Source organism: Bubalus kerabau, chromosome 2 (genome assembly GCF_029407905.1).
Source record: "Bubalus kerabau isolate K-KA32 ecotype Philippines breed swamp buffalo chromosome 2, PCC_UOA_SB_1v2, whole genome shotgun sequence".
Taxonomy (NCBI): Eukaryota; Metazoa; Chordata; class Mammalia; order Artiodactyla; family Bovidae; genus Bubalus; species Bubalus kerabau.
In genome coordinates, this window is record NC_073625.1 from 48,102,504 (window position 1) to 48,127,441 (window position 24,938).

The 24,938-nt window shown below is 42.4% G+C and overlaps 1 protein-coding gene across 11 annotated transcripts in view; it reads right to left on the reverse strand.

The window, feature by feature from the left end:
* The window catches only part of ITSN1 (intersectin 1), a 244,199-nt gene that overhangs the window by 72,423 nt on the left and 146,838 nt on the right, over nt 1-24,938 (reverse strand). For all 11 annotated transcript variants that reach the window (XM_055567645.1, XM_055567643.1, XM_055567641.1 and 8 more), the window contains 6 exons: nt 22,800-23,029; nt 21,675-21,796; nt 11,195-11,442; nt 8,993-9,152; nt 5,168-5,373; nt 3,858-3,940 (listed from right to left, as the gene is read on the reverse strand). In XM_055567645.1, the coding sequence (XP_055423620.1) occupies nt 3,858-3,940; nt 5,168-5,373; nt 8,993-9,152; nt 11,195-11,442; nt 21,675-21,796; nt 22,800-23,029 (1,049 nt within the window). The remainder of the gene's footprint in view (nt 1-3,857; nt 3,941-5,167; nt 5,374-8,992; nt 9,153-11,194; nt 11,443-21,674; nt 21,797-22,799; nt 23,030-24,938) is intronic.

Sequence of the window (24,938 nt, forward strand, 5' to 3'; positions counted from 1 at the left end):
CAACAAACCTGCATGTCCACCAATAACAGTACAGACAGTGATCTCTGACTTAATGCCATGTTTTCTTTTTACTTGGCATTTTTATATTTACTTTTTTTTTCTTCAGGATTTAAAAAAAAAAAAGTGCAGTTGATTTACAATGTTAATTCCCACTGTATAACAAAGTGATTTGGTTATACATATATACACCTTTTATTTTAATGTTTACTTTGAATTAACATTTATTGAGTACCTAGGTTGTGCAGTGTTAGAGGCACTGACATGCAGGCTCTCAGTAGCTCATCAAATATCTGTAATTCACTTTTTGAAGGTACCAAGTCACCATTTTAGAAAACTTTTAGATGTGGTATATCCTTTATGTAAATTAAATAAGACACTTTTCAAAGTGCCTCAGTGAAAACCTAAGTTCTTTTGTGCCATACTACACAGATGGCAGAAGCTGTTAGAACACATAATTTAAATATATATTATTTAGTTAAAAATGGACATCACTTGTCATTCAAACAGGAACAGGTAGAATGGGCTGCTGATAAAAATAGTATCTACCCAATCCCAGAAAATAATCACGCCTTTCTGAACAAGATGAAAAGACAAATCACAGTTTCTTACATGTTATTATCCATGTAATTTAGTCTTAAAGGTCCAGAATTAAAGTTCTTTACTGTCTGGAAGGTGAAGGCTTTGCATTCCAGAGGAAATTTTTCTTCTAAAACCCCTGATTTTTCTAAGGCTTAGAAACCAAGTCATAATCTCAGAAAGATCACTTGACACAAAATTCTAGACACTATACTAGGTACAGAATAAAAGATTTCTAGAAAGATGAACATACATTTCCTGTTTCCACTTTTTCTCCATTTTATCCCAGGCTTTTTTAAAAAAGCAATTAAAAAAACAACAAAGTTTACCCAAAGTGTTTGTTTTATAACAGATGGTGTGTTTCTAAATTTCTTATGATAGTCCTTAAATGCAGAGCTTAATGTCAATTAATAGGCAGAGATTTAGTCTGGAGGACTCCACTAGCTAACTGTAAGAGCCTTTGCAGGAGGCACTAATGGAAACTAAAATAAACACTAGCAAACACAAACTATCCTGATGCTTATGCTAATGTGGGCAGCTCTCCAAGGGGCCACTTCAGCCTCAGCTGAGGCCAGCAGACCCCCAACATACAAGGTCATCCAAACGCGCAGGGAGAACAGAAGCCTCTCTGTGTTTAGCCCTCCAGCACCGGTGACACACACCTCCGCCGTTAAAACTGGCAAAAGGATTTCCCGCGCAAGGAAACCGAAGTTTGGCAGCTTGAATAAGGACACTGCTTTTTCATTAATATATTCCTTTTTCTGATTTCTCAGTATTTCAAACCTTCCCTTTTTATTTTGTTCTGTTACTTGTTCCTTAGCTCATGTCTGGCCATTTAAGATCGGATCCTTGGCCATCAGTCCTTTTCCCAGTGATTCCTGCACTTAAAAGTCACTTTCTTAAGAACGGATCCAAATTTTGAAGTCACTTTTGAAATGCTTAAGAAACTTCAGAAGCATGAACTCTGGCTGAACTTCACACTGCAGAAGATACCAAGGAGACTGGGAAGACTGTGGCTTTACAAGCCCTGCATATACACAGGCATCTGTGAGGACCGTCAGGATCCAATGAAAATGGGGAGACAGGAGGACAGATATGGGGGGCTCCTCACCACTCAGACCCTCCTCATCAGACATGTAACACATTGTACTGGCCATTCCCAAGCCCATATTTTAAAAGCTACCCAAACTGACCACCTATGTAATTTGGTTTCTGGTGTCTCAGCTGGTAAAGAATCCGCCTTCAATGCGGGAGATCTGGGTTCGATCCCTAGGTTGGGAAGATGCCCTGGAGAAGGGAAAGACTACCCACTCCTGGATTCTGGCCTGAAGAATTCCACGGACTGTATAGTCCAAGGGGTCGCAAAGAGTTGGACATGACTAGTTGCCTGAATCACTGGTTACTTTCAATCTGATTACATTTAATACAGTATTTATAAACACATCCCTAATATATCTAAGTGCCCTTTCCTAGAATATCAGATGCCATCGTCCTCCCATACCTTTCCAGAAGCCAGAAATCTTTCCTAATATTTCTAATACTGAAATCACTGTAAAATGGATGTAATAAATGAGATTAGACATATAACCCTCTGTTTTTGCCCAGGTTAAGGATGTGGGTGGTTCATCTGTGACCTACTTATTGAGGCCTCAAACATGGAGGGCTCTACATGTTTCAAAACAAAGCGACATTCATCAACACTGTTGTCAGATGACAACGCTCACTGCTCTAAGTGGCTCCATCAATAATCTAGGAACTGAAGCAAAAAGGAAATACAAGCAGCAGACACTTAGTGACCTTTATTCTAAAAGATTACACTATTGTCTCATGACTCCCATAATAATTTGCTACCTCAAGTGGTGATTATTACGTTCCTTTTACAGATGAGAGAGTTGAGGCATGACTAAAATTATACAGTCACTAGGTGTGAGAGCCAGGATGCAAACTCTGGCACACCACTGAGGCTTAGTGGCTGTAACCCACTGAATCTGGGCAGGTGGGGAGGGAGTATTGCTTGACACAATACTGACTACATGAGCTGTGTTTAAAAGACCTTTTGCCTTGCTCTCCTAACAGTGGCTATAAAAAGTCATTAGGATGACAAAAATGTATGAAGAGAACTATACTAATGATTGTTTTGGTGGTAATGGCAAAAACTGGATACAATAAAAACACTGGATTTATTTAGTGATGATGAAGTTTTTTATAGCTATACCTATAAACTAAAATAATTTTTTTACTTCTGAAATTCCTCTTGAGAAAGTAACTTTGTCACTATTTGAAACATCATTAAACCTTAACCCTTGCTTTAATAATTCTATTTTTCATAAAGCAAAGTTTCTAAAGAATAGAAGTCTCATAATGGCAAACAAACTAAAGATTCTACAAGTATTCAAGGAAACAATGAAACACTACTACAAAACAGGTTAGACATCTGTTCTCAACAAACACTGTTCCTACTTCCGCCACGGAAAGCCTGTCTGACTTGGGTCATGCTCACTCTTCAATTAGTGCTCTGATAATGGCTAGACCAGATGTAGGAAAGACCTGAGATTTTTACCACTAGAACCTGAATTATGTAGGTTTTGTTCATTGTTAAACTTATGCCATATACTGGCATATATTGGGTGGGCCAAAAAGTTCATTCAGATTTTTCCTATGCTCTTATAAAAACCCAAACAAACTTTTTGGCCAACCCAATATAATCCAAAAGATGGTGTCATGAAGTAAAAATGGGGGAAACAGAGCAATTAATTACTTGTGTAAGAAACACTGAAAATAAAATTTTTAGGCCTAAATAATCTGTTGTGGTTATTTCCATGGAACACAGAAATGACACTTCTGTTTCATTTGGGTACAAATGGCACTGATGCTACTGTGCCAGCTTTACTGAACAGCCCAGTTACGGCCTTAAACCAAAATACTTATCTGTCAGTCAGAAAAATAGCAAGCATCACAAATAGGCTACAGAGATGCTCAGAGACCTTGATCCTTAGTGACTTTGATGGGCCTCTTTCAAGAGTCAAAGGGCTTTTAATTGAACATCATCATCAGATTCGGTTTTTATGAGCAATATATCTGATTGTATTTTGAAAAGTCCCTGTAAAGTACTGTGACTTTGTAAGGAGCTAAACCTCATTTTACCTTCAGGTTTAATATAATGAACATAAATTAAGGCAGATTCTTTAAACATGAAATCCAACCTCGTTTTCAATGTTCACTGTTTGTATTACATAATCACCTCCACCGTCTAAAGATCTTAATTTCACTCAAGTTCTCACCTTCTCCCGACACAGCTGGCTTGGCTGCTGGGGAAGCTACCCTCTTCAGACTTGCAGGACTTTCTGAGGAACCAGAATCCATGCTGGAAGAGGAGGGGAAAGTATTTGAATTTTACTTTTCATCCTCAAAGAAAACAGTACAAATAACAATGATACTTTCTTTTTAAAACTGCTTTAACATTTATAATTATTTTTTTAAAAAGTAGCTATTTGTCCAGGTCTTGATTGTAGCATGTGGGATCTAGTTCCCTGACTAGGGATTGAACCTGGGCCCCCTGCATCAGGAGTCTGGAGTCTTGGCCAATGGACCATCAAGGGAGTCCCCACTTCACAATTAAAACCTTGATAATCTATAGATGCGCTTTGCTAAGTCAAAACACATCACAAAGGGCCAGGGTGGCCCGACTCTAAGCTCACATCCTTGTCTGTCAGCACTTTGCTTTGCTAGATACATAGCCAAAGCACTGGTCTATTTCAAAGTATGACGGACATGCTCATTCAGTATTTTTGAAGAGATTCTCTTCTTGAAACTCTTAATTCATTTTGACCATCTGTTTGGTTAGAACAATGAAACAATAACCTTCAGAGTAAGGTTCCACACCATAAGGTTCTTAACAAAAAAGATAATTCACTCTTCTAATAATTTCCCCCAATTCTTTGGGCTTCTAAGTATTTGTGGATATCTGGCACAGTACTGAAAGTGAAGTGAAAGTGAAAGTCACTCAGTTGTGTCTGACTCTTTGCAACCCCATGGAATAGGCAGTCCATGGAATTCTCTAGGCCAGAATACTGGAGTGGGTGGCCTTTCCCTTCTCCAGGGGATCTTCCCAACCCAGGGATCAAACCCAGGTCTTCCGCATTGCAGGGGGATTCTTTACCAGCTAAGCCACAGGGAAGCCCAAGAATACTGGAGTGGGTCGCCTATCCCTTCTCCAGCGGATCTTCCTGACCCAGGAACCGAACTGGGGTCTCCTGCATTGTAGGTGGATTCTTTACCAACTGAGCTATACTAAGCATGAAGAGGAACAGAATCTCCAACAAACCCGCGAGACTGTCCCAGGTCTCAGGGTAGAATTCCCTCTTGCACAAGTCAATGAAAAACAAGATGCACAGGCTTCTGGGTGAGGAACAAATGACCATCATCCGCAAGAGGCTCTCTTCTATTGACCCATGCCCTAACTTCTGCAATGAGAAGACCCAGAAGACGAAATGATCCAGCAACTCCTATCTGGGAATACTAACTAGTGCAAACAACAGTTTCATGCCAAACATGGCATTCGTCCAGTGGAAGCAGATGAACACAAGCATACCTTGTCGATTTCCTTATGGGCCCTGAAATGAGTTTCACGTAGGACTTGGGGAACCAACCCTTCTGGCCTTGAACTTCTCCAAACCACCACATGTCTTGCTGCTCCAGTACGGTGATGACATCGTTTTTGTTAAAATTTAAATGGTTGTCTTTCTTGGCTCTCCACGGATACAGGGCTTGCGCCTGTAGCCCCTCCACCTTTTCACCCTTGTGTGGAAGAACATAAAGGACCTCTTGTCACTTTGTGATCTGTTATCAGTTCAGGTAATGCAAACACCATCACCTTCCCTCCGATGGGTGCATGCAGGTGCATGTGCAACCACAGAAGACACCCCCCCCCCGCCTCCTCCCCCCCCTCCCCCGCAGTACAGCATGGCTGCCACGTGCCCCCTGGTTCTCAATAGCTGTTTCCTTCCCAAAGTGGAGGTGAAAACCTGCCAGCCTGTTCACAAAGCCATGGCCGGCCCATCTAGAAGTCTCTATTTAAACCAGCTAGGAGATCACATTTATTCTGTTGCACCTGGCCGAGTGCCTTTTCTATTTTGGTTCTATTTTTAACTCTCAAGTTGCCCAGGGCAATCCCATTCCCGCCAGTTTCCAACTGGATTTGGATGTTTAGTGAAGGGTTAATACCAGAGCAGAAACCTTCTGAAAGCTCAAAAGGCAAGCAACTCATATCTTAGTTTAGGTGGACACAGGGAAACGGGTCTTGGGTTGGGTTGGGCTTGTCCTAGCTCCTTTTTAAGACAAACAGGGGTTGGGCAAGCATAAACTCTCTGTAATCCCATGTACTATAGAGCTATATGAAAACTCTATATGAAGATGAACAGAATGCCATCTCTGCCTCCCCAAAATAATCCAGGTTAAAATACTTTATTAAGCAGAAAGCACGATAAAAATGGGCAGTAGGACATGGCTAAGGAACTCATGACTAATGAAGAAAGAGATACAAACAACCATGTCTACCACCGGGCAGAAGGAAATATGCTAAAAAGAGGCTGCAACCATTCACGGTGGGAGCAGAGAGAAAAGAGGGATGAAAGCTGCCTGCAGGCAACAGGGCGCGCTTCCCAGAGGTGGCAGTGCTTGAGCCGGGCCTTGAAGGGCAAGAAGGGTTTTGATAGCTAGGGCTTCGGGGGGAGTGAACTCCAGGTGGAGGGCACGACCGTGAGATGCTTTCCTGCCAAGGTTCGAGGAGGAGGAGCAGGATCCAGGGGTGCGTGTGGCCTAGTCTCATGGAAGGGTGCAATAGGAGATGAGGCTGGAAAAGGCAGGGGGAGGCATTTATTATCTCTTAAAAGACTATCACATAAAACTATCACAGTATCTTAAGACAATACTATTATAAAAAAATATGCCAACTTTCGATTATACATGTATTCATAAATGGACAAGAACAAGGGATAAAGCCCAAGGAGAGCTCATTCAGAATCAAGCTGGACTTGCCTTCAGAAGATACTTATTTTCATAATGACATTTAACTATGATTATGCCTGATAAGCAGAGAATTTATGATAGATTGAAGAGTTTCGGCTTTCATGCTGGCAACTTTCAACTCCTGGTCTCCATGGGTTCTCATCTTCTCAGACCCATGACATCTCCATTTCCTTTCATCTCAACTGTCCACTCAGTCCAGTCTTCAGAACAGAGGAGGGTTCTCTGGATTGCAAACACGCCAAGGACCACTGCGTCTCCACCTCCCATTTCTCCGGTCGTGCTCACAGGGCTGCGGAGCTCATGGCTTCTGTGTCCCCTAATTTTCCATCTTGTCTCTGCCATTTCACCTGGGCCCTCGCTGGTGTCTCGTAACCTCTCACCCTGAGACATCTTGGCTGCACCTGACCTGTATCCACCTCCCACACAGAGAGCCTGGAATCAGGCAGAACACAGACTCTGGGTTCAGAGCCCAAGTCCGTCCCTTACTAACTGTGTGACCTGAAACAACTGCTCAGTCTCTCAGCTGTAGGCCTCTGTTCACCCTCTCAGTTGAGGCCTCCGTCTCCACATCTCTAAAACACAGACACTTTCTTCAAGAAAATTTAACAAGCTCCATCTGCAGAGCTGCTATGAGAGTAATCATTATAACAGGAGTAGCTTCTATTACTATCAGTTCTTCCAAACGATACAGTATTGCTGGAGAAAGCCAAGACAACGTGTGATGACAAGTCACAGACTCAGGTTAAATTCAGCCAAGTCACGCTTCATCCTTCTTTGCTCAATTCCTATTCTGCATGCCCTGCAGGCCCTGGGGGCCCCTCCCGAGAAAGCTGCCTGGAAGCACAACCTCAACTTCTTTCCCTCTTTCTCCAACCTCTCTTCACCCTTTCTCTCCCAGAAGAAAAAAAAAAGCAGCCTGTGTTTTCTCTGCTTGTAATGCTGTTTCCCCTTAGATGCTCGACTTCTCAGTCTCTGTTTCCACTGGCCACACGGCTGCTCCTTGTCCTTCTACTCGGCTCCCTGTCTATCCTTTCACCAGACCTTCCCACTTTCTCACCTATCCTTTTCTCTGTATCCCTTTGCAATCTGGAGTATCCTCTTTCCCAGATCACAGATACGTGCCGCCCACCTCTTTGCCTGGACCACCGCCTTTAATAATACAAGAACTGCCACCATCCGCCGTTCTGGTCCTGCGCTCTCCCCCTCCACCGGAGTCACCACTCTGAGCGTGACACGTGTGCTACCTGCCGAGCTGGACAGATGCAAAGGCAAAGAGCACAGCTCCTGTCCAGAGCCGCCCTTCTTTCCAGGTCAGAGAAGACACACGCTGCGTGCAGTTTCCCTCCTTCTCCTGCACTCTCACTCCTCTGAAGCGCTCACTTCATTTCCTTAGATCTGACTGTGTTCCCATTTCCCAGACAGGAAGGCCTGACTGTCTCACTCTCACCTGGCAATCAACATGTCGAAAATCCAACTCCCTCCTTTCACAAAAAGTCAATTTCTCTTTCTGCCTGACTTGTTCCCCCTTAAGGTCAAATCTCTCCTCAATCTTTTCCTTTCTTACTCCCACAGGCGTTGGGATGCCACTCCTTTAACTGTTGTCACATCCCCCTGTGTTCCCCCGTCGAATCTTTCTGCACACCTCCACGTGAGTCTTCCCAGAGCCTGTGTTCAAGCTGCTTGTTCCCAGAGTAGAAACTGTCCTTGACCCCTAAATGCCTGCCAGATGGGCAATTTCTGTTTGATTACTTATAGAAATGTCATTTCTTTATCACATTAATTAGAAATATTATCCTTTCAGCAATTACTTTTCTTAATGAGGCATTTAAGAGCTTTGCATTTAATCTGCAGTCAATCTTCTCTGATAAATACTCAGTGGTCTGGCCACATGGATGGACCCCATGTCTTTTCCGAATCACACTCTGGCCTCCTAAAGAAAGCCTCTCTCCTCAGGGCAGTTTCTGTCTGCATGCCAGCTCTCTCCACGTTCTAATCAGCTCTTACCTACTGTTCGAGATGGAGTTCAAATACCACGTGATCAATGAAGCTTCCCTGAACAATCCAGGAGCGTAATCCAGTTTACCCTCCTCTGAATAGTCACGATTCCCTCCACTGGGAAAACGTGAACTGGATCCTTGCCTGCCAGCCATGCCAGATGCATATAATGAGGCTTACATTTTTTTTGGCCACACTACATGGCTTGTAGGATCTTCGTTCCCCGACTGGGCATCAAATGCAAGCCCTCTGCAGTGAAAACGAAGTGTCCTAACCACTGGACTGCCAGGGAATTCCCAAGGCTTACTCCCAATGACAATGACGACAAGCACTGGCTGAGTCTTTCCCCCTCACACAGCACGTGGGGGCCTCCCGCTCCCAGCGATGCTGTTACCTGGCCTAGAACAGGAGACGGAGATGAGCCCGTGGCCGTGGCTGGAGTGAAGGCCGACCTCTGCCTCAGCTGCCCGGCGCTTGGCACGGTGAGGGAGGGCTGGGTTGCCCATGCGTCCCAGCTGTCGGTTTCTGGTTTCTCATTCGTGCTGGTGGGCCACCTGGAGGGGAAGTGCAACGCCGTGAGCGGCAAAGACTTCCAAACATGTCAATGCTCCTCCCACAGCAGACACACCACGACGTGCGTGGGGCTAGTTCAAGAGCAAGGAGTGGGGAAGAGCACTGGACTTGGGTTTGGGTCAGAGCGTCACATACTAGCGATGGGTCTCAGGCAAATGACAGGAGTTTCTCTGAATCCTGATTTCCTTGTTGATCAAATGGGAACAGTACTGTGTCACTCTGGTTAGCTGTCAGGGTGACACAAAATCCTACGTAGGGAAATACTCTGTAACCTGAAGGCACCAGAGAAACACCCTCATGTGACCATTATCTTCATTTGCAACAACAATGCTAAACCAGCAAAAAAGAAGTTTTGCGTCACATAGGGAGTCCTGCCAGGCTGGCAGCTAGTGCCTCATAATACCATCTCCCTGTCCCAGCACCACACAGCAGGCGCCGGGCCACGAGCCTGGACACCATGGTAACTCTATAGGTGGCATCCTTAGAGCAAACTGTTGGGCGCAGCTCAGGAACAGTTTTAATTTTGTGATTTTATAATTGTAAATAAACACATCTGTGCGAGTTGCCGATTGAAATGCAATGGACTTTTGAGAATCTTAATGAGAGATAAACAAATTTGCAAATCAAAGTATTTCCTTTGATAGACAGCAGGCACATCCTGATTCTGGGTCCGGAAATAAGATGCCCAGGAGGATAGCCAGAGAGCCGCAGACCACACATTTATTGAGCAAGAGAGTCATGCTGACTAGACCCACAGCAAAACGAAATCCTGAAAAGAGTGTTTGTCTTCTATTTTAGTGTCAGCTTTAATTCAAAAAGTCAGAGCGTTTTAAGGGAATATAAACTACTTGCTATACATAAAATAGATAAGCGACATGATTTACTGTAGGGCACAGGGAACTATATTCAACATCTTGTAATAGCATGTAATGGAAAAGAATCTGAAAATATACAGATATACATACATATATGTATGTGAATCACTTTGCTGTATACCTGAAACTAACATAACAATATAAATCAACTATATTTCAATTTTAAAAAAAGATCAGGAAAGGAGAATTTCAATGTGGTTTCAGTCACGCTAATGGAACACTACTTTTTAGCAGAGATGAGACAGGGAGGAGCTTCTTGAGCACTTTCAATCTTGTACGTGAAAATACAAGTATGAAAACTATTGCTATTCATTATATCCTTCCCTCTACTTTCTCCTGCTCTTGGTCATTACACACCTTCTTTGCTCTATTTGATCCACTTTCTCCAGCATTATGCCCCGACTCCTTACTTTCTATTTGTTTTTTCTGAAAGATGATTAGACTTTAAAACAAATTTAAAACATTTCTTACATCACTTTTACTTGAAGGGCAGTATAAACTATTTTTAGACCAACAGCACAGCTGGATCAATACTATAAGTGGGAGCGTGGCAGCCCTCCATCTGTCCTTTGAAACCTCTGCTTACACACTGTTTTTAATGCCATTTCCTGATGACCAAGGGCATGGCACCAGTAGCTGCCAAGCGCACACATCTCTTTGCCCTGCTGTCCGCTTATTCAGGACTGATCAAAGAGGAAAGCCTCAGAGGAAACAGCCTTCTATCTTACTCAAAACCACATGACAAAATTCAATTTCTGTTTCTGTCCAGCAAAAAAAAAAAAAAAACACCACCAAAACAGTGCTATTTCCATGCAGGAAATGACTCTAAATATTTGCTGACATGGGTATCAAGCAGATTATTAGGAAATTGTGTTTTTCCATTTCTTCCACAATAATGAAAGATACAGACAAATGAGTGAATGAAACAAGGGTAATAGGCTTTACTTTATCCTAGGGAAAAATCACTATTAAGCCACGATATAATTAAATCCAGCTCAGAGAATACAATCCACAAATTGCCAAAACACCAGTCAGAGAAAGAGGCCATGAACAGTACTCAAGAGGTACAACCCAAGGACTGAAACAGCACTTAAAAGATCACTAACGTGGGATTTCACAAATCATCAGAAATGGCATCCAACACGTACGTGGAGCTGAAGTCGGCCCAGTTGTTGGGGGTCTCGGAGGGCTCTGCAGGGGTTGCAGATGAAGGGGCGGGGGTCTCACGCACAGCCACTTTGGGTGTAGGGGTGGAGGCCGCCTCAGTCACTGGTTTGACTGGGGCGGGAACCTCGTTTTCTGGGATTTTCTCTGCGTAGTTTGCAGGGAACCATCCCGTCTTTCCTTTTAATTCTCCTCCAAGCCATCCCGGTTCTCCAGTTTGGCTTTCGTCCACCTGCAGGAAAGTCATAAAGTTTAATTTAAGTGGAACTAAATCAACCCCTACAGACACCGAACACTCTTAACAGAACAAAGCCCCCACTTCTGACCTGGTCAGACTAACACACAGCACAGACCTTTCTCTGCCTTTTTCTTAGTCTGAGAGTCTGGAAAAATGGTCTCTAAACATTACCTCTAAAGAAACAGTAGGTGCTATAATTCAAGTTCTTACTCTTTTGTGCCTGTTTATCTTTTTCTTTTTCTCCTGATAATAGCAGCTAGGAAAAAGTGCCTGGAGTCTTAAGAAGTCCCATAATTAAAATATTTTGAGCTACTCTGAATTATAAAGTGATGTGACAGACTTCATCACTCAGGAACTCAAGTAATTATTAAAAAGTAATTTGACTTAGGTTTATTATTTAAAATGGAAAGCAAAGGGTGCAATCAATATAAATGTAGCCCTCTAGAAGTCTCTAATAACTAAGCAGTCCTTATTCCGCACACAGACAAGAGGGACAGAAAACACAGTCTTAGATGTTCCTACAGGTGATAAAACTGGCTGCTGTGTGTAGTCTTTTGAAAGCTCCACAGATACACGAAGAGAAAATTAAGGAAATGATTATTTAGAGCAATGATTAATTTTATTAAAGTCCTATTACTTTCTTTTGCATAAATTTTACTGTAACATTCACAAATGTGCACAGGAGAATACAGGATTCTGCTGTTTAAAAATTTCAGAGGAGATTTATTACAATTGGGCTTTTAATGTTTCCATTTTATCTTAATTCTGACTCAAAAGGATTAGTCAGAATCACCAGAATGACTCTAATACTTATCTTTCCAAGTTATCCTCACTATTTTTGAGCAACAGGAGATCAATTTGAAGATAATTACATTCCCTAGTAGAAAATTATTTTCATTACAATAAGTCAAATAAAGTTCTGTCAGAGATCTTATCTTATCCCATAAAATACTGTCTCAGGAAGTAAGGCACTGAACACTTCATTGGACCTGAATATTGCTCTTTTGAAATCACAGAAATGAGTGCTAGGGTTTCAACAATGACTTTGGGAAAAAGTGGCAAAAAATCCAGTTTTCTAACCCATTCAAATATTCAGTAAAACAAAACAGAGGGAAGGGACATTTGTATACCTATGGCTAATTCATGTTGATGTGTGGCAGAAACCAAAGCAATATTGTAAAGCAATTATCCTTCAATTAAAAAGAAATAAATTATTAAAAAAACACAAAATAAATATGGAACCACATATTTATTTGTATTCTGTGTAGAGTAATATGGCATGATGTTTATTAGCTTATTTGAATTAAAAAAAAAAAAAAGTCCCTGGGATAGGCATGGGGAAAGTAGAATTCAGGGCTTACTGAATTATTTCTACATGTTGGTTATAAAATAATCCATAGGAGAGCTTCCTTGCTGCTCTACCTTAGGGAAGCCTTACTGTCACAGGTAAAAGCAACTTTTAAAGCTGAGAAGTCTCCAAAAGAGAGTTACCCAGAGATAAAGCGCAACACTGCTTCCAAAAGTTCTATTTTTGGCTTTAGAGTTCCAGTACGAACACCCCCACATTGTCTTCTTTCTTCCTCTTCTGGGCAGCCCCACGTGTTTCATGAGATGAGGATTCAGAGTGACATTTTCCCCACTTGGATCTTATTTTCTGCTAAACTCAAGTGCCTAGATGCCCTTCCTTGTTGGTTGATATTTACCAGTTACACTACGACGCATTGTAACTTGCTAGCTGCTTTGTGCTGGAAACATAGCTGTTTGTAGGCCAGGCTTTGCCAGGGCCTCCCCAACTTCTCAGGTTCAACAGACAAGCTCCTGCCCTTTCCGTGTGTCCCAGGACCGAGGGGAGGATGGTCAGCAGTGAGTGAGGAGCTGGAGGCAGACACACAAGCACGTTGCCTCAAGACCGCAAAGTCTCATGATCAAGGGTAGGGCTCTGCCATCAGACTGCCTCAGTTTTGGTGTTCCGGCTGGGTCCTTTTGCTGAGGCCTTCTCTAGGTGCAGCACGTGGAGGCTACTCTCTGTGGCCGCACACAGGCTTTTCACTGTGGTGCACAGGCTTAGTTGCCCTGTGGCATGTGTCTCCTGCATTGGCGGGCGGACTCTTCACCACGGAGCCACCAGAGAAGCCCCTTGTTGTTGTGCAGTTGCTCAGTCATCTCTTGACTCTTGGCAACCCTATGGACTGCAGCGCGCCAGGCTTCTCTGTCCTTTACTATCTCCCAGAGTTTGCCCAGACTCATGTCCATCAAGTCAGTGATGCTATCCAACCAGCTCATCTTCTGCTGCCCCCTTCTCCTCCTGCAGCCCCTGCTTCAGTTTTAGTACCACTTCTACAATTTATTAGCTGGCTGACTTTGGGCAAGTTTAATTTCTTGGTGCCTCGGTTTCCTTATCTATAAAATGGAGGACAATAACAGTACCTGTTTTATAACAGTTGTAAGAAGTATTCAGAACACTGCCTGGCATCTGAGATGTGCTTGATGACAGATTCTCTTCTTTTTTAAAGATCTTTCTTGATATAGACTATTTTTAAAGTCTTTACTGAACTTCTTACAATATTGCTTCTGTTTTATATTTTGGTGTTTTGGCCACAAGGAATCCGGGATCGTTGCTCCCTGAGACCCTGTGCTCAGACCCACACCTCCTACACTGGAAGGCGAAGTTGTAACCACTGGACCGCCAGGGCAGTCCGACAGACTTTCTAAAGCCATCTCTCCTGTTGTCCAGCTCTGACTCTACCGTAGTTCTCTTTTGTCCTGCAAAAGCCTGGGCTCTGTCTGACCCTGGTCACTTTAGGTAACCAGAGATTTGGGTTCTCTATGGGGAGGTCCCTGCTCTAGAAACCTGTCTGGTACCCCAGGCCCTCTGGGCTGGCCTTCCTGGCTTCCTGTAGGGGCTGGAATGTGATCCCAGATTCCAGCCTATCTGAAACCCCTTACTGGTCTGTCCTAGTTAGACCTCCTTGAGTACCAGCTGCTTTACTTAATGATGTCCAATGACCCGCTGTCATTCCCTTGAGACATGGGTCTTACTTGGTTAACCAGATTTTTGGCTGACACCTGGAATTGGATCTGAAGCCCTGAGGGAATGTTCCACCCCATGGGCAGGTTGAGCTCACATCCTAGTTAATTACACCCAGCCCTGCCCCAAAGATGACAGAAAATGAGCACCACCATTGAGACGTGCCTGTGTGTACTCAGGAAGAGGAGAGGGTGCCATGCCAGCCCCTTATCCTTGCAGACAAGAGCTTCTGCTACCCTTCATGGCAATAATGAAACCAGCCTGTCACTTGTCACCAAGGAAATCCATCACTTTTAACCTAGGAAACTGTTTGCTAATTGAACAAACAACAGTCTCAATGAATTTAACTTATTCTTATAGAAATCCACTAATTTGAATGACCAATTAAATTTTAAGGTTCAGAGGATAAAATAAAAATTCACATTTAACATTAAATTAAATTAACCACTTAGAAAAAGTATAAAGGGTCTTGTACGAAAATGAGAAACATTTCCTCCTGGAGTTGAAAAGCTTTACTCAAAATGTCAACCAATTGTGAAAAAATGTTATCTATAATTAGGATAGAATAAGCACAGTCAAACACATAGACTTCTTTGTATACGTCTATGGTTGGCTATGGGGTAGATTCATCTATCTGTGGCTTACGTCGATCACTTACAAGTGAGGGGATTTTTGTGCTAATAACATTGGTCTTAATACACTTTCGCTTAGCCAGCCCACTGTAACACCGCAAAGCATCTGGGGTTGTTCTAGTGAAATGTCAAAGTAGGAAGCACAAACCCCAAATGTTGCTTAAGGACTGGGAATATGTTAGGGACCCCGTTTATGGACTGTTAATAATTAGGCACTGCATACCAGAGAGCACTGAGGCGGCAGTATAATGAAGGCAGTATCATCAGGTTCAACGACCGAACCCCAATACCCAATAATATCAGATCTCCTTTCTCAGTGTCTATGGCGTCATGACCGCCATCTCTGTTAGGTGACACTAAGATTTCCAACGCCTCTGACCTTGTCACAAAGAAGGGTAGTGGAGGTTCTCTCTCTCCTCACAAGCAGAACAAAGGCTGTGGACAGTAAACACGTGTAAACTGTGTACGACTTAGACCTGCTGCCGCTGCAAGCGATATGCTGGGGAGCGTGGAGACAAGCACGTGCTTCATGCATTTGCCAGTTTGGAAATAAAAGGGTTACCCCTAAACTCCTGGATGAGGATACTAAAGCTGTTTTCTAGAGATGCAGCCCTAGAGAATGGACTTGTGAACACAGTGGGGGAAGGAGAAGGTGGGCCGAATTGAGACAGTGGCGTGGAAACATATACATTATCTGATGTGTAAATCAGTTAGCCAGTGGGCATTCGCTGTCTGACGCAGGGAGCCCAACCAGGTGCTCTGTGACAACCCAGGGGGAGGGGAGGGTGGGAGGTGGGAGGGAGGCTTAGGAGGGAGAAGACGTGTGTACACCTATGGCTGATTCATGTTGATGTATGGCATGGACCAGCACAGTATTGTAAACAATCATTCTCCACTAAAAAATAAATACAATTTTAAAACATTAAAACAACAACAACAACAACAACAAAAACACCTGTTTTCTAAAGTGCTAATCTAGAGGTCAGCCAAAAAAAATTTTTTTTTTATATTTATTTGACTGTGTCTGGTCTGAGTTGTGGCATGCAGGATCTCCGGCTGAGGCACGTGAACTCTTAGCTGCAGCATGTGGAATCTAGTTATGGAACCAGGGGTTGAACCCAGGCCCCCTGCACCGAGAGCCTGGAGTCTTAGCCACTGGACCACCAGGGAAGTCCCCTTAACTTTCACAAGGACTCAAACCTGCAATTGTAGCACAAAGGCAGCTGTAGGCAATATGGAAATGAACATGCCTGAATGTGTGCCAGTAAAACTTTATTACGAAACAGGCATGGACTGGATTAGGCTCACTCTTGGAATCAATGTATACTGGTCCCTCAAAACAGCACCGGCTCAGATGTTAAGGTTACCGAAATCTAAGAAAGGCAGGAAAGAAGCAGTATTGACTACATTAAAAAAAAAAAAAATTCTCCATCAAAAGAAGAGAAAAAATGAGTTTCAAGTGTTATAAGAGTAACACTAAATTAAAAGATAAATAATTTTTTGAATGAATGGGCTGGTTGATGGCTAAGAACCCCTAAAGTCTCTCTCTTTTTTTTTTTTTTTGGATGGTTCTAAGAAAATGATATTTTTCAGAATGACTTGGGATTAGTTCTGACAGAAAAGAGATTAGGCAAGATCAGTGGTACCCAAAACTCCCTGACAGAACCACCAGAGAAGATTTTGAATTCTTATTGTTCAGTCACTCAGTCGTGTCCAACTCTCTACGACTCCATGGACTGCAGCACACCAGGCTTCCCTTTCCATCACCAACTCCCGGAGTTTGCTCAAACTCATGTCCATCAAGTCGGTGATGCCATCCAACCATCTCATCCTCTGTTATCCTCCTGCCTTCAGTCTTTCCCAGCATCAGGATCTTTTCCAATGAGTTGGCTCTTCGTATCAGGTGGCCAACGTACTGGAGCTTCAGCTTTAGCATCAGTCCTTCCAATGAGTATTCAGGTTTGATCTCTTTAGGATGGACTGGTTTGATCCCCTTACTGTTTAAGGGACTCTCAAGAGTCTTCTCCAGCACCACAATTTGAAAGCATCAATTCTTCAGTACTCAGCCTTCTTTTTGAATTCTAAATATGGATTACAAGTTCCCAGAGTCTCCGGGAGAGAGTCCTGGATTGGTTTTTTGTGTGTGTGTGGCCCAGATGGTAAAGCATCTGTCTGCAATACAGGAGACCCAGGTTCGATCCCTGGGTTGGGAAGATCCCCTGGAAAAGGAAATGGCAACCCACTCCAGTATTCTTGCCTGGAGAATCCCATGGACTGTGGAGCCTGGTGGGCTACAGTCCATCTAATCGCCAAGAGTCAGACACAACTGAGCAACTTCACTTTCACTTTCACTTTAAGATCTCTGAGCAGGACTGATGCATTCAGCCTTGCACCATTTAAAGCCAGCTGAGTTAGATGATCAGCCTGTGTTCTTAAGATAAACAAAATGGCAGTGAGCAGCATTGTTCTAATCTCTCATGCTATTATTTCAATACATTGTGGATATCAGATTGGGCTTTTTCACCCTCCAGGTAATGGGACCTCCAGATCAGAAGACAGGCCATAGATTTTCAGAGTATCTAAGCCTGAGCTGTTAAGGTCAACTCAACTAAGATGCCTCCACTCAGAAGTCTTCCCAGAGCACATCCATTCACTGATTCCTTTTTCTTTTATATTCCTAGCAGCAGTAGTGAGCATTCATTGGGAACATCATCACTCACTGGCTTTTTCATGTGCTTCTCCCTATTTTTCTAAGAAGATTAGAAACATCTGAATGGTAGATGTTACCTTATATTTCTTTGTATTACCAACAACAGTTAGAAGAGGACTATATATGAAATACCACCTAATTTTTGTTAATTATGAAAAACTACTTTTGGAGAAATCTGAGCTGATAATCAAGATTTTAAAGAGCAAAATATTTTTTAAAGCCTCTTGCAAGACTGCCTGCATTAAAACAGGAAACAAGTTGCTAGATCTTTAAAATCTAACATGTATAGTTAGCTATTTTTCAAAGTTTGAGAAATATGAGAATTTGATGATGACTATGCCTACAAAAATAAGTGAACTCCTGATTACTCAATCAAGAGAGATTGCTAAGGATGTTCTACTGTGTATTTTTCACAACTGTGTTTCTTAACTACAAAGTTCATGAAATAAAAAAACTTACTCTTACAAGTCAATTTCCACTTTGGGTGTCCAGTTGTTAGCCTCACAAAGATAACACAGCTGAATGCCACTTGGGGTGTCTTGCTGCATTCTGTGATATAAAATGAAGGCACCACTCCAGTCCCTTCAACAAGAGGACACAAGATGCCTCACAACAAAGTCCCTTCACCACACATTTGGGATGTCGGAGATAAAGTAAACAGTAACCTGGGCCTGGGTAGACACTCTGTTATATTTGTCAAAGTCGGATTTATCTTTAGTGCTTTATTAAAAATGACAAATGTTGATAAAGTTGTAAATATGCATATGGTGGTGGTGGCTTAGTCGTTAAGTTGTGTCCGACTCATTGAAACCCCATGGACAATAGCCCGTCAGGGATCCCAGTCCATAGGATTTCCCAGGCAAGAATACTGGATGGGTTGCCATTTCCTTCTCCAGGGATCTTCCTGACCCAGGGATTGAACCGGAGTCTCTTGCATGCAATTAGAAACAACTACCCCCCACTACTGCCAAGTAGTAACCACTATTAACAGTTTGATGCCTACACTGCAAAACTGTAAACTATATACATATAAACGTTTACATACACACACACCTGGTTTTTTATTTACCCAAATACAATTATACTCTATATATTGTTTCTGCTTTTTTACTGTCGAGTTTATTCGTATCAGGTTGGCCAAATTGTACAGAAAAACACAAACGAACTTTGGGACCAATCCAGTATATGTAGATCTGTGTAATTTTCGAGCCATCTTTATTGTTTAGCTGCATGGTAATTTATTTGAACCGCCTCCCTACTGAGGCACAGGGCTGTTCCTTTTCAGCTTTACCAGCAGTGCTGCAGCGAGTATCCATGGACACATTTATTTCTGCACTTGCCAAAACAGCCTACGGAAGGGAGGATAACAGAGTTCCTGGGTCAAGCGGAATGAGAAATTTAAGTCTGAATAAGCATTGCCAAATTGCCTTTCAGCTGCCTTAGCCAATTCATATGACAACGCTCACGATGTGTGTTATACTCACTTTCCTACACAGTTGACAAAGCTGGATGTTATCAAACTCGTAAACTTGCTCAGCTGAGAGAGGAAAAATGTTATCTCATCTTTAACATGTCCATTTTCCTGATCACCAAAGAAACATTTTTTTGTATATTTTAAAAATGTGCATGTATTTCCTTAAAGCTGTAGGTTTCTTTCATATTAACTTTTCAGTCTTTATGTATCATGGATGGCAACCCTTTCTCTCTCATACATTTTGCAATCTACAGGATTTAATTTTGTAATATTGTCAAATCTTTCCATGTTGGTCACTGATGGCCTCCAGTTTTAACCCAGAAAGTTTTTTTTTTTAATAACTTTTAAAAAAGAATTTTATCTTTTAAGTTTAACCTACTTATTAACCTACTTATTTTAGCCCATGTTCTGAGAGACTTGACCTGATAATTTGCCAATACGGAGCCTTCAAGTTAGTCCTTACATGGAAGCTAAAGCAAGCAGAAATCTGGCACGCAAACTTTGACACCTTTCTTTTCTTCTTTTCCTATTTCAAGCACAGCCTACTACACAAACTCAAAACATCTTTTTACTGCCAAGACAACACCCAAAGATATGTGTACTTACACAGAATTAAAGTCATTTAAAAGAACAAAACATTTAATAAGATACAGACTTCCTGACAGTGAGAAGGCACTCACCCATTCCCCTTTAACCTCCACCAGGAAAGCACAGGTTTGAAAGCAAGGCAAAACACATGTTTAATGAGATGTTTCATTCTTACAGTATATCTACAGTTTATTCTTTCAGAAGGGCTGGGGCTTAACTAGTCAATTTAAGGAAAAAGAACTCAATATCACTGTAACAAGACTATGTTTCCTTCAAAAATAGCAATATTTACTCATTAAAATATAGATTGTCTGTAACATTTCCTTATCATAACACTTGGTTAACACTTCCTTATCTCAAGAAGAGAATATTACTTTTTCTGCACTTTGTGCTGCAACAAAATCCACTTTCAAAAATGTTAGGCTTTTTTTTTTTTTCTTTTGAAAGCAGTGTAAAAAAAAAATCAACCTTGTAATAAGGTCCTATCTGCTACAGCATTGTACCTTCATACTGTTTAGATTCCTGCTACTGATTGGTATTTAGATAAATTACAGTTCATCTGCTTTAAAAGGCAGCCTGAGGCCATCAGGACAGAGAAGATGGGGAAGAAGCTGAGGAAACACTGCCTGCCTCGGGTCACCATTCGTGTGGAGGGTGTTCTGTGAAGAATAAGTGAGGCTGGCGCCCAGGCATCCAAAGCTCAGGTTCCATTACTGTGAAGGAAATGTTGATTTTGAAAGATTCTGGACCCTTAGATGTAACCTCCTTATTTCCAGACCAAAAGAACTAGAGAAAAAGCTATCAGAAAATAAGAGGAAAGGGCATCAGCTTCTCTGAGAAACAAACACATCGCTCCTTCTAAATATTTTGACCCATGAAATATCACATACTCTAAATACAGATATGATACATAAATGCAAAATGAATGTATAAATAATTACTGTGGCTACACGACATCCTTTATACTTCAATGACATAGGGTCCCAGTATGGGAAGTGTGTTTGTCTCAATTATTAATTTTCACAGTTCTTTGAAAATTCTGAACCATTTCCATCTTAAAAAAAAAAAAAAAAAAGCCAACAGTAATGCAAAGTTTGACCACTTCTAAGACATACATTAACTGGATTGAGGAACTACTGATTATTTTTAGGAAAGAATTCAGGTCAACTACATTCCTTTATTCTTTCTCAAACTGGTTACTATTGCTTTAGTTACAATCACAAGATTATATTTAATTGTTATATATATATATATATTTAATTATTGTATTTAAAGAAAAAAGCTACGACAAGCAAAATTCTAAACTCTTTCATCTGTTCATTTACAGAGTAGGAAAGCAGATTAACTGTATTTAGTTCATTACCCTTCACGCAATTCAAAGTTTACAGGAGTAAAGGGAAAAAAAGATGCTTTGACCCAAAGATAGAAAAGTTATCACTGGCAACTGTGATCAGATACTTTGCATTTAAAACTATTTCTGAAAGACTACTCATAGTATCTCAGTAAGAATCTAAACTCTGAAATTACCAGAGCTTTACAGATTTGAAAATACACAAGGCTATGTCAGGAACCCATTTTTCTTTAACAATTCTATTTTAAGGTGATGCATTTTTAAATACTGTCTCTCATTCAAATAGAAAATGAAGAAGACTGAGTCAATACTTCAAAAACTCAAATGCTGGATTACTGGATTTCACACTCGCCCACAATTTTACAACTGTCAAATAAAGTACAAGAAGAGGACAGATGCTAACCATCAACAGAAACCAGACTTTTTGCTGGAGGCTTTCTTACCATGACTATATCTCCCGGCTGGATCGTGATTTCATCGTGACTCCTGGACTCAAAGGGATAAAGTGCTCGGTAATACACCACTTTTACATTCTCCTGTGCAGAAATCGTAAGTGGGCCTTTTTCTGTTTATAAGGAAAGGAGGGGAAGGGGACAAAAATGAAATGCTACATGGGACACAAATGCATGACACAAGCCAAATTACCGATATCTATCTCCTCTGCTGTCTATCTTAACATCTGAACCACTTCCATCTACTCAAGGAATTTCTGGAAGACATTCAGTGAGGATGTGTCTGGTTCTGAAACCAAAGGAGAGCCAAATCTGATGTCAGCAGCTCCATCCCATCTGAGAGGTCAGTAGTGGATGCGAAACAAAGGTTACTGCAGTGCTAATGCCCCCGTTCTCTGCCTCCTGGCTTAGACGCCAGCAGCGCACATCTGTAAGGCATCAAGACCTCTCTCCCCCGACGCAGTGTGTCTAGCAGGATGCAGTAGACTGAATGTGACGTAAATCTCAAATCAGTCAACTCATATGGGAGGGCCAAAAAGCACAACTTTAACTTCCCCTATTAAGCGATATGGAAATGTTGAGGCTGCAGGCCCCAGGCATGGTCATATCAAAGGTAAGTTAGGAGGCCACTTGTGTTCAAAGGGCAAAAAAACATTCAAAAGGTTAAGATCACAACTGGATGCAGTGCAGACCAAGAACAGTGAATGCTGCATGAGTACAGGCCAGGAAAAGAAATACCAATTCCTGCTGCTAAGACAGCTCTGAAATTCCCAGAGAAAATAACACTGGAGAAGCAGCAGGTTCCTCTTTGGCAAGAAGAGTAATGATCTCCATGGGGAATACAGCTGTATGAATGGCACTTGGCTATGAAACTTCACGCCACTGCTGTCTGCAAACGACTTCTGGATGCCAGCATAATGGGGCCAAGGGTTGCCATGGTGTGGGCCCCTAAAAGAGACCTCTAAAATGATGCTAGATAATGCACTGTCCAAAAAATGACTGACCTTCTCATGGCTATGAACGTAGCCAAGACAGAGCCTGATCAGATATGGCTACTTCCCAGAAGGACCTGGGAGGACAGTGCTTATTTGCTAGCCTAATTCTGGTTTCTCATACCTGCAGTGGACCAGGGAGCCTGGACAGCGGGCTTAGCTGGTTCTTGATGCTGGTGGAAAAGCCGACTCAGCTTGTCTTGCATTTCCGGTTTGCCCTTCTCCTCACTGTCCTTCTTTTTGACGCTCTCTTCCCTTTTGAGCTTCTCCTCCTCGTGGGGTTTTCGTGGCCGCTGCTGCTCATCCTCCTGATGCACGCGCTCCAGCCACTGCTGGTCCCTTTCCTGAGCTCGTCTGTCAACAAAACGCCTGGTTACAGCACGGAAGCAACTCCACGTTAACACTGCCGTGACGTCTCTTTTCACAAAGAGCTCTGTCTAGTCAATGGGATGCTAAACACCAAGGGATACTGTTTGTTCTTCAGGTGGAAGATCTGAATCAATGAAACAGGGGCTCTCAGGGCTCCCCTTCTGGATAAGACGAGATCACATGATTTAGAAAGACACAGAAAGAAAATTCCTGATGTCGCTTATAAAGGGATTAGAGAACTCAGTAAAATACTCCTCCATTTAAAAACTGGTATATAACTGCAAAGAAAAATAAAAGACTTAAAACACACAGGAATATAACTTCCATGGACAGAAAGTATACCCAACACTGCAAGTGAAAGATGGCTTAGAGAAGTCCATGAACAATCACAGAGGGCACATGCCCGTTTATGTAGCACATGAGTAGCTCTCCAGAACTGAAACAGAAACCAAGAGGTTATTCTGAACACTGGAGGTAGTAACCATCCCTTACTAAGCAACAGTTTCTATCTTTTACTGAATTTGACTATTCTGTTCGTCAAAGTAGCCGACACAAAGAGATAAAGTGCAATTAAATCCAGGCCTTGAAAAGTATGATGACCTCAGTATGAAATCCATAGGAAAAGACTAGGAATGATAAATTTTTTTTACCAAGAATGATTTTTCTTGCATTCCATAATATTTTACAAAATCAGAAAATTCCTTAAACAATCACAATTTATTTATTTTTGTCTGCGCTGAGTGGCTCGTGGGATCTCAGTTCCCAAACCAGAGATTGAACGCAGGCCACTGCAGTAAAAACACTGAATCCTAACCACTAGACAACCAGGGGGCTCCCTAATGATCACACTTCACTTTTTTTGGGGGGGGGGGGCACACTGCATGGCATGTCGGATCATAGTTCCCTGACCAGGCATTGAATGTGCAGCTCCTGCACTGGAAGTGTGGAATCTTAACCACAGGACCACCAGGGAAGTCCCAATGACCACACTTTGAATGAAATTAACGTGCAATAATAAATGATACCATGTTATTAATAATTAGTCTTCCACATTTAAAAGAAATATTTATTTTTATTTATTTGGCTGTACCAGGTCTTCCCTGGTGGCTCAGATGGTTAAGAATATGCCTGCAATGCAGGAGACCTGGTTTCGATCCGTGGGTCAGAAAGATCCCATGGAGAAGAGAATGGCTACCCACTCCACTATTCTTGGGCTTCCCTGGTGGCTCAGAGGGCAAAGAATCCACCTGCAATGCAGGACATCTGGGTTCGATCCCTGGGTTGGGAAGATCCCCTAGGGAAGGGAATGGGAACCCATTCCAGTATTCTTGCCTGGAGAATCCCATGGACAGATGAATTTGGAAGGCTCCAGTCCATGGGGTCACAAAGAGTCGGACACGACTGAGCGACTAACACTTTCACTTCCCCAGGTCTTAGTTTCAGGATGCAGGATCTGGTTCCCTGACTGGGTAACAAACCCGGGCCCCCTGGATTGGGAGCCTGGAGTCTTAGCCACTGGACCACCAGGGAAGTCTCCACATTTGTTAACTACTTTAACTCCCACCTGGTGCTCTGTCGCTCAGTCTGTCCAGCTCTTGGGGACCCTGTGGACTATGGCCTGTCAAGCTTCCCTGTCCATGGGATTTTTCAGGCAAGAATACTGGAGTGGGTGGCCATGTCCTCCTCCAGGAGTTCTCTCTGACCCAGGGATTGAACCCAGGTCTCCTGCCTTGGAAGGTGGGTTCTTTACCACTGAGCCACCTGGGAAGCCCACCAGGTAGGCAGGTCCTAATCATCCACATTTTACAGAAGAGGAAAATGAGGCAGAGGGAGTGAAGGACTTGGCCAAGGTCACACAGCCATACAGGCCTCAGGATTGACCCAGGCCGCTGAG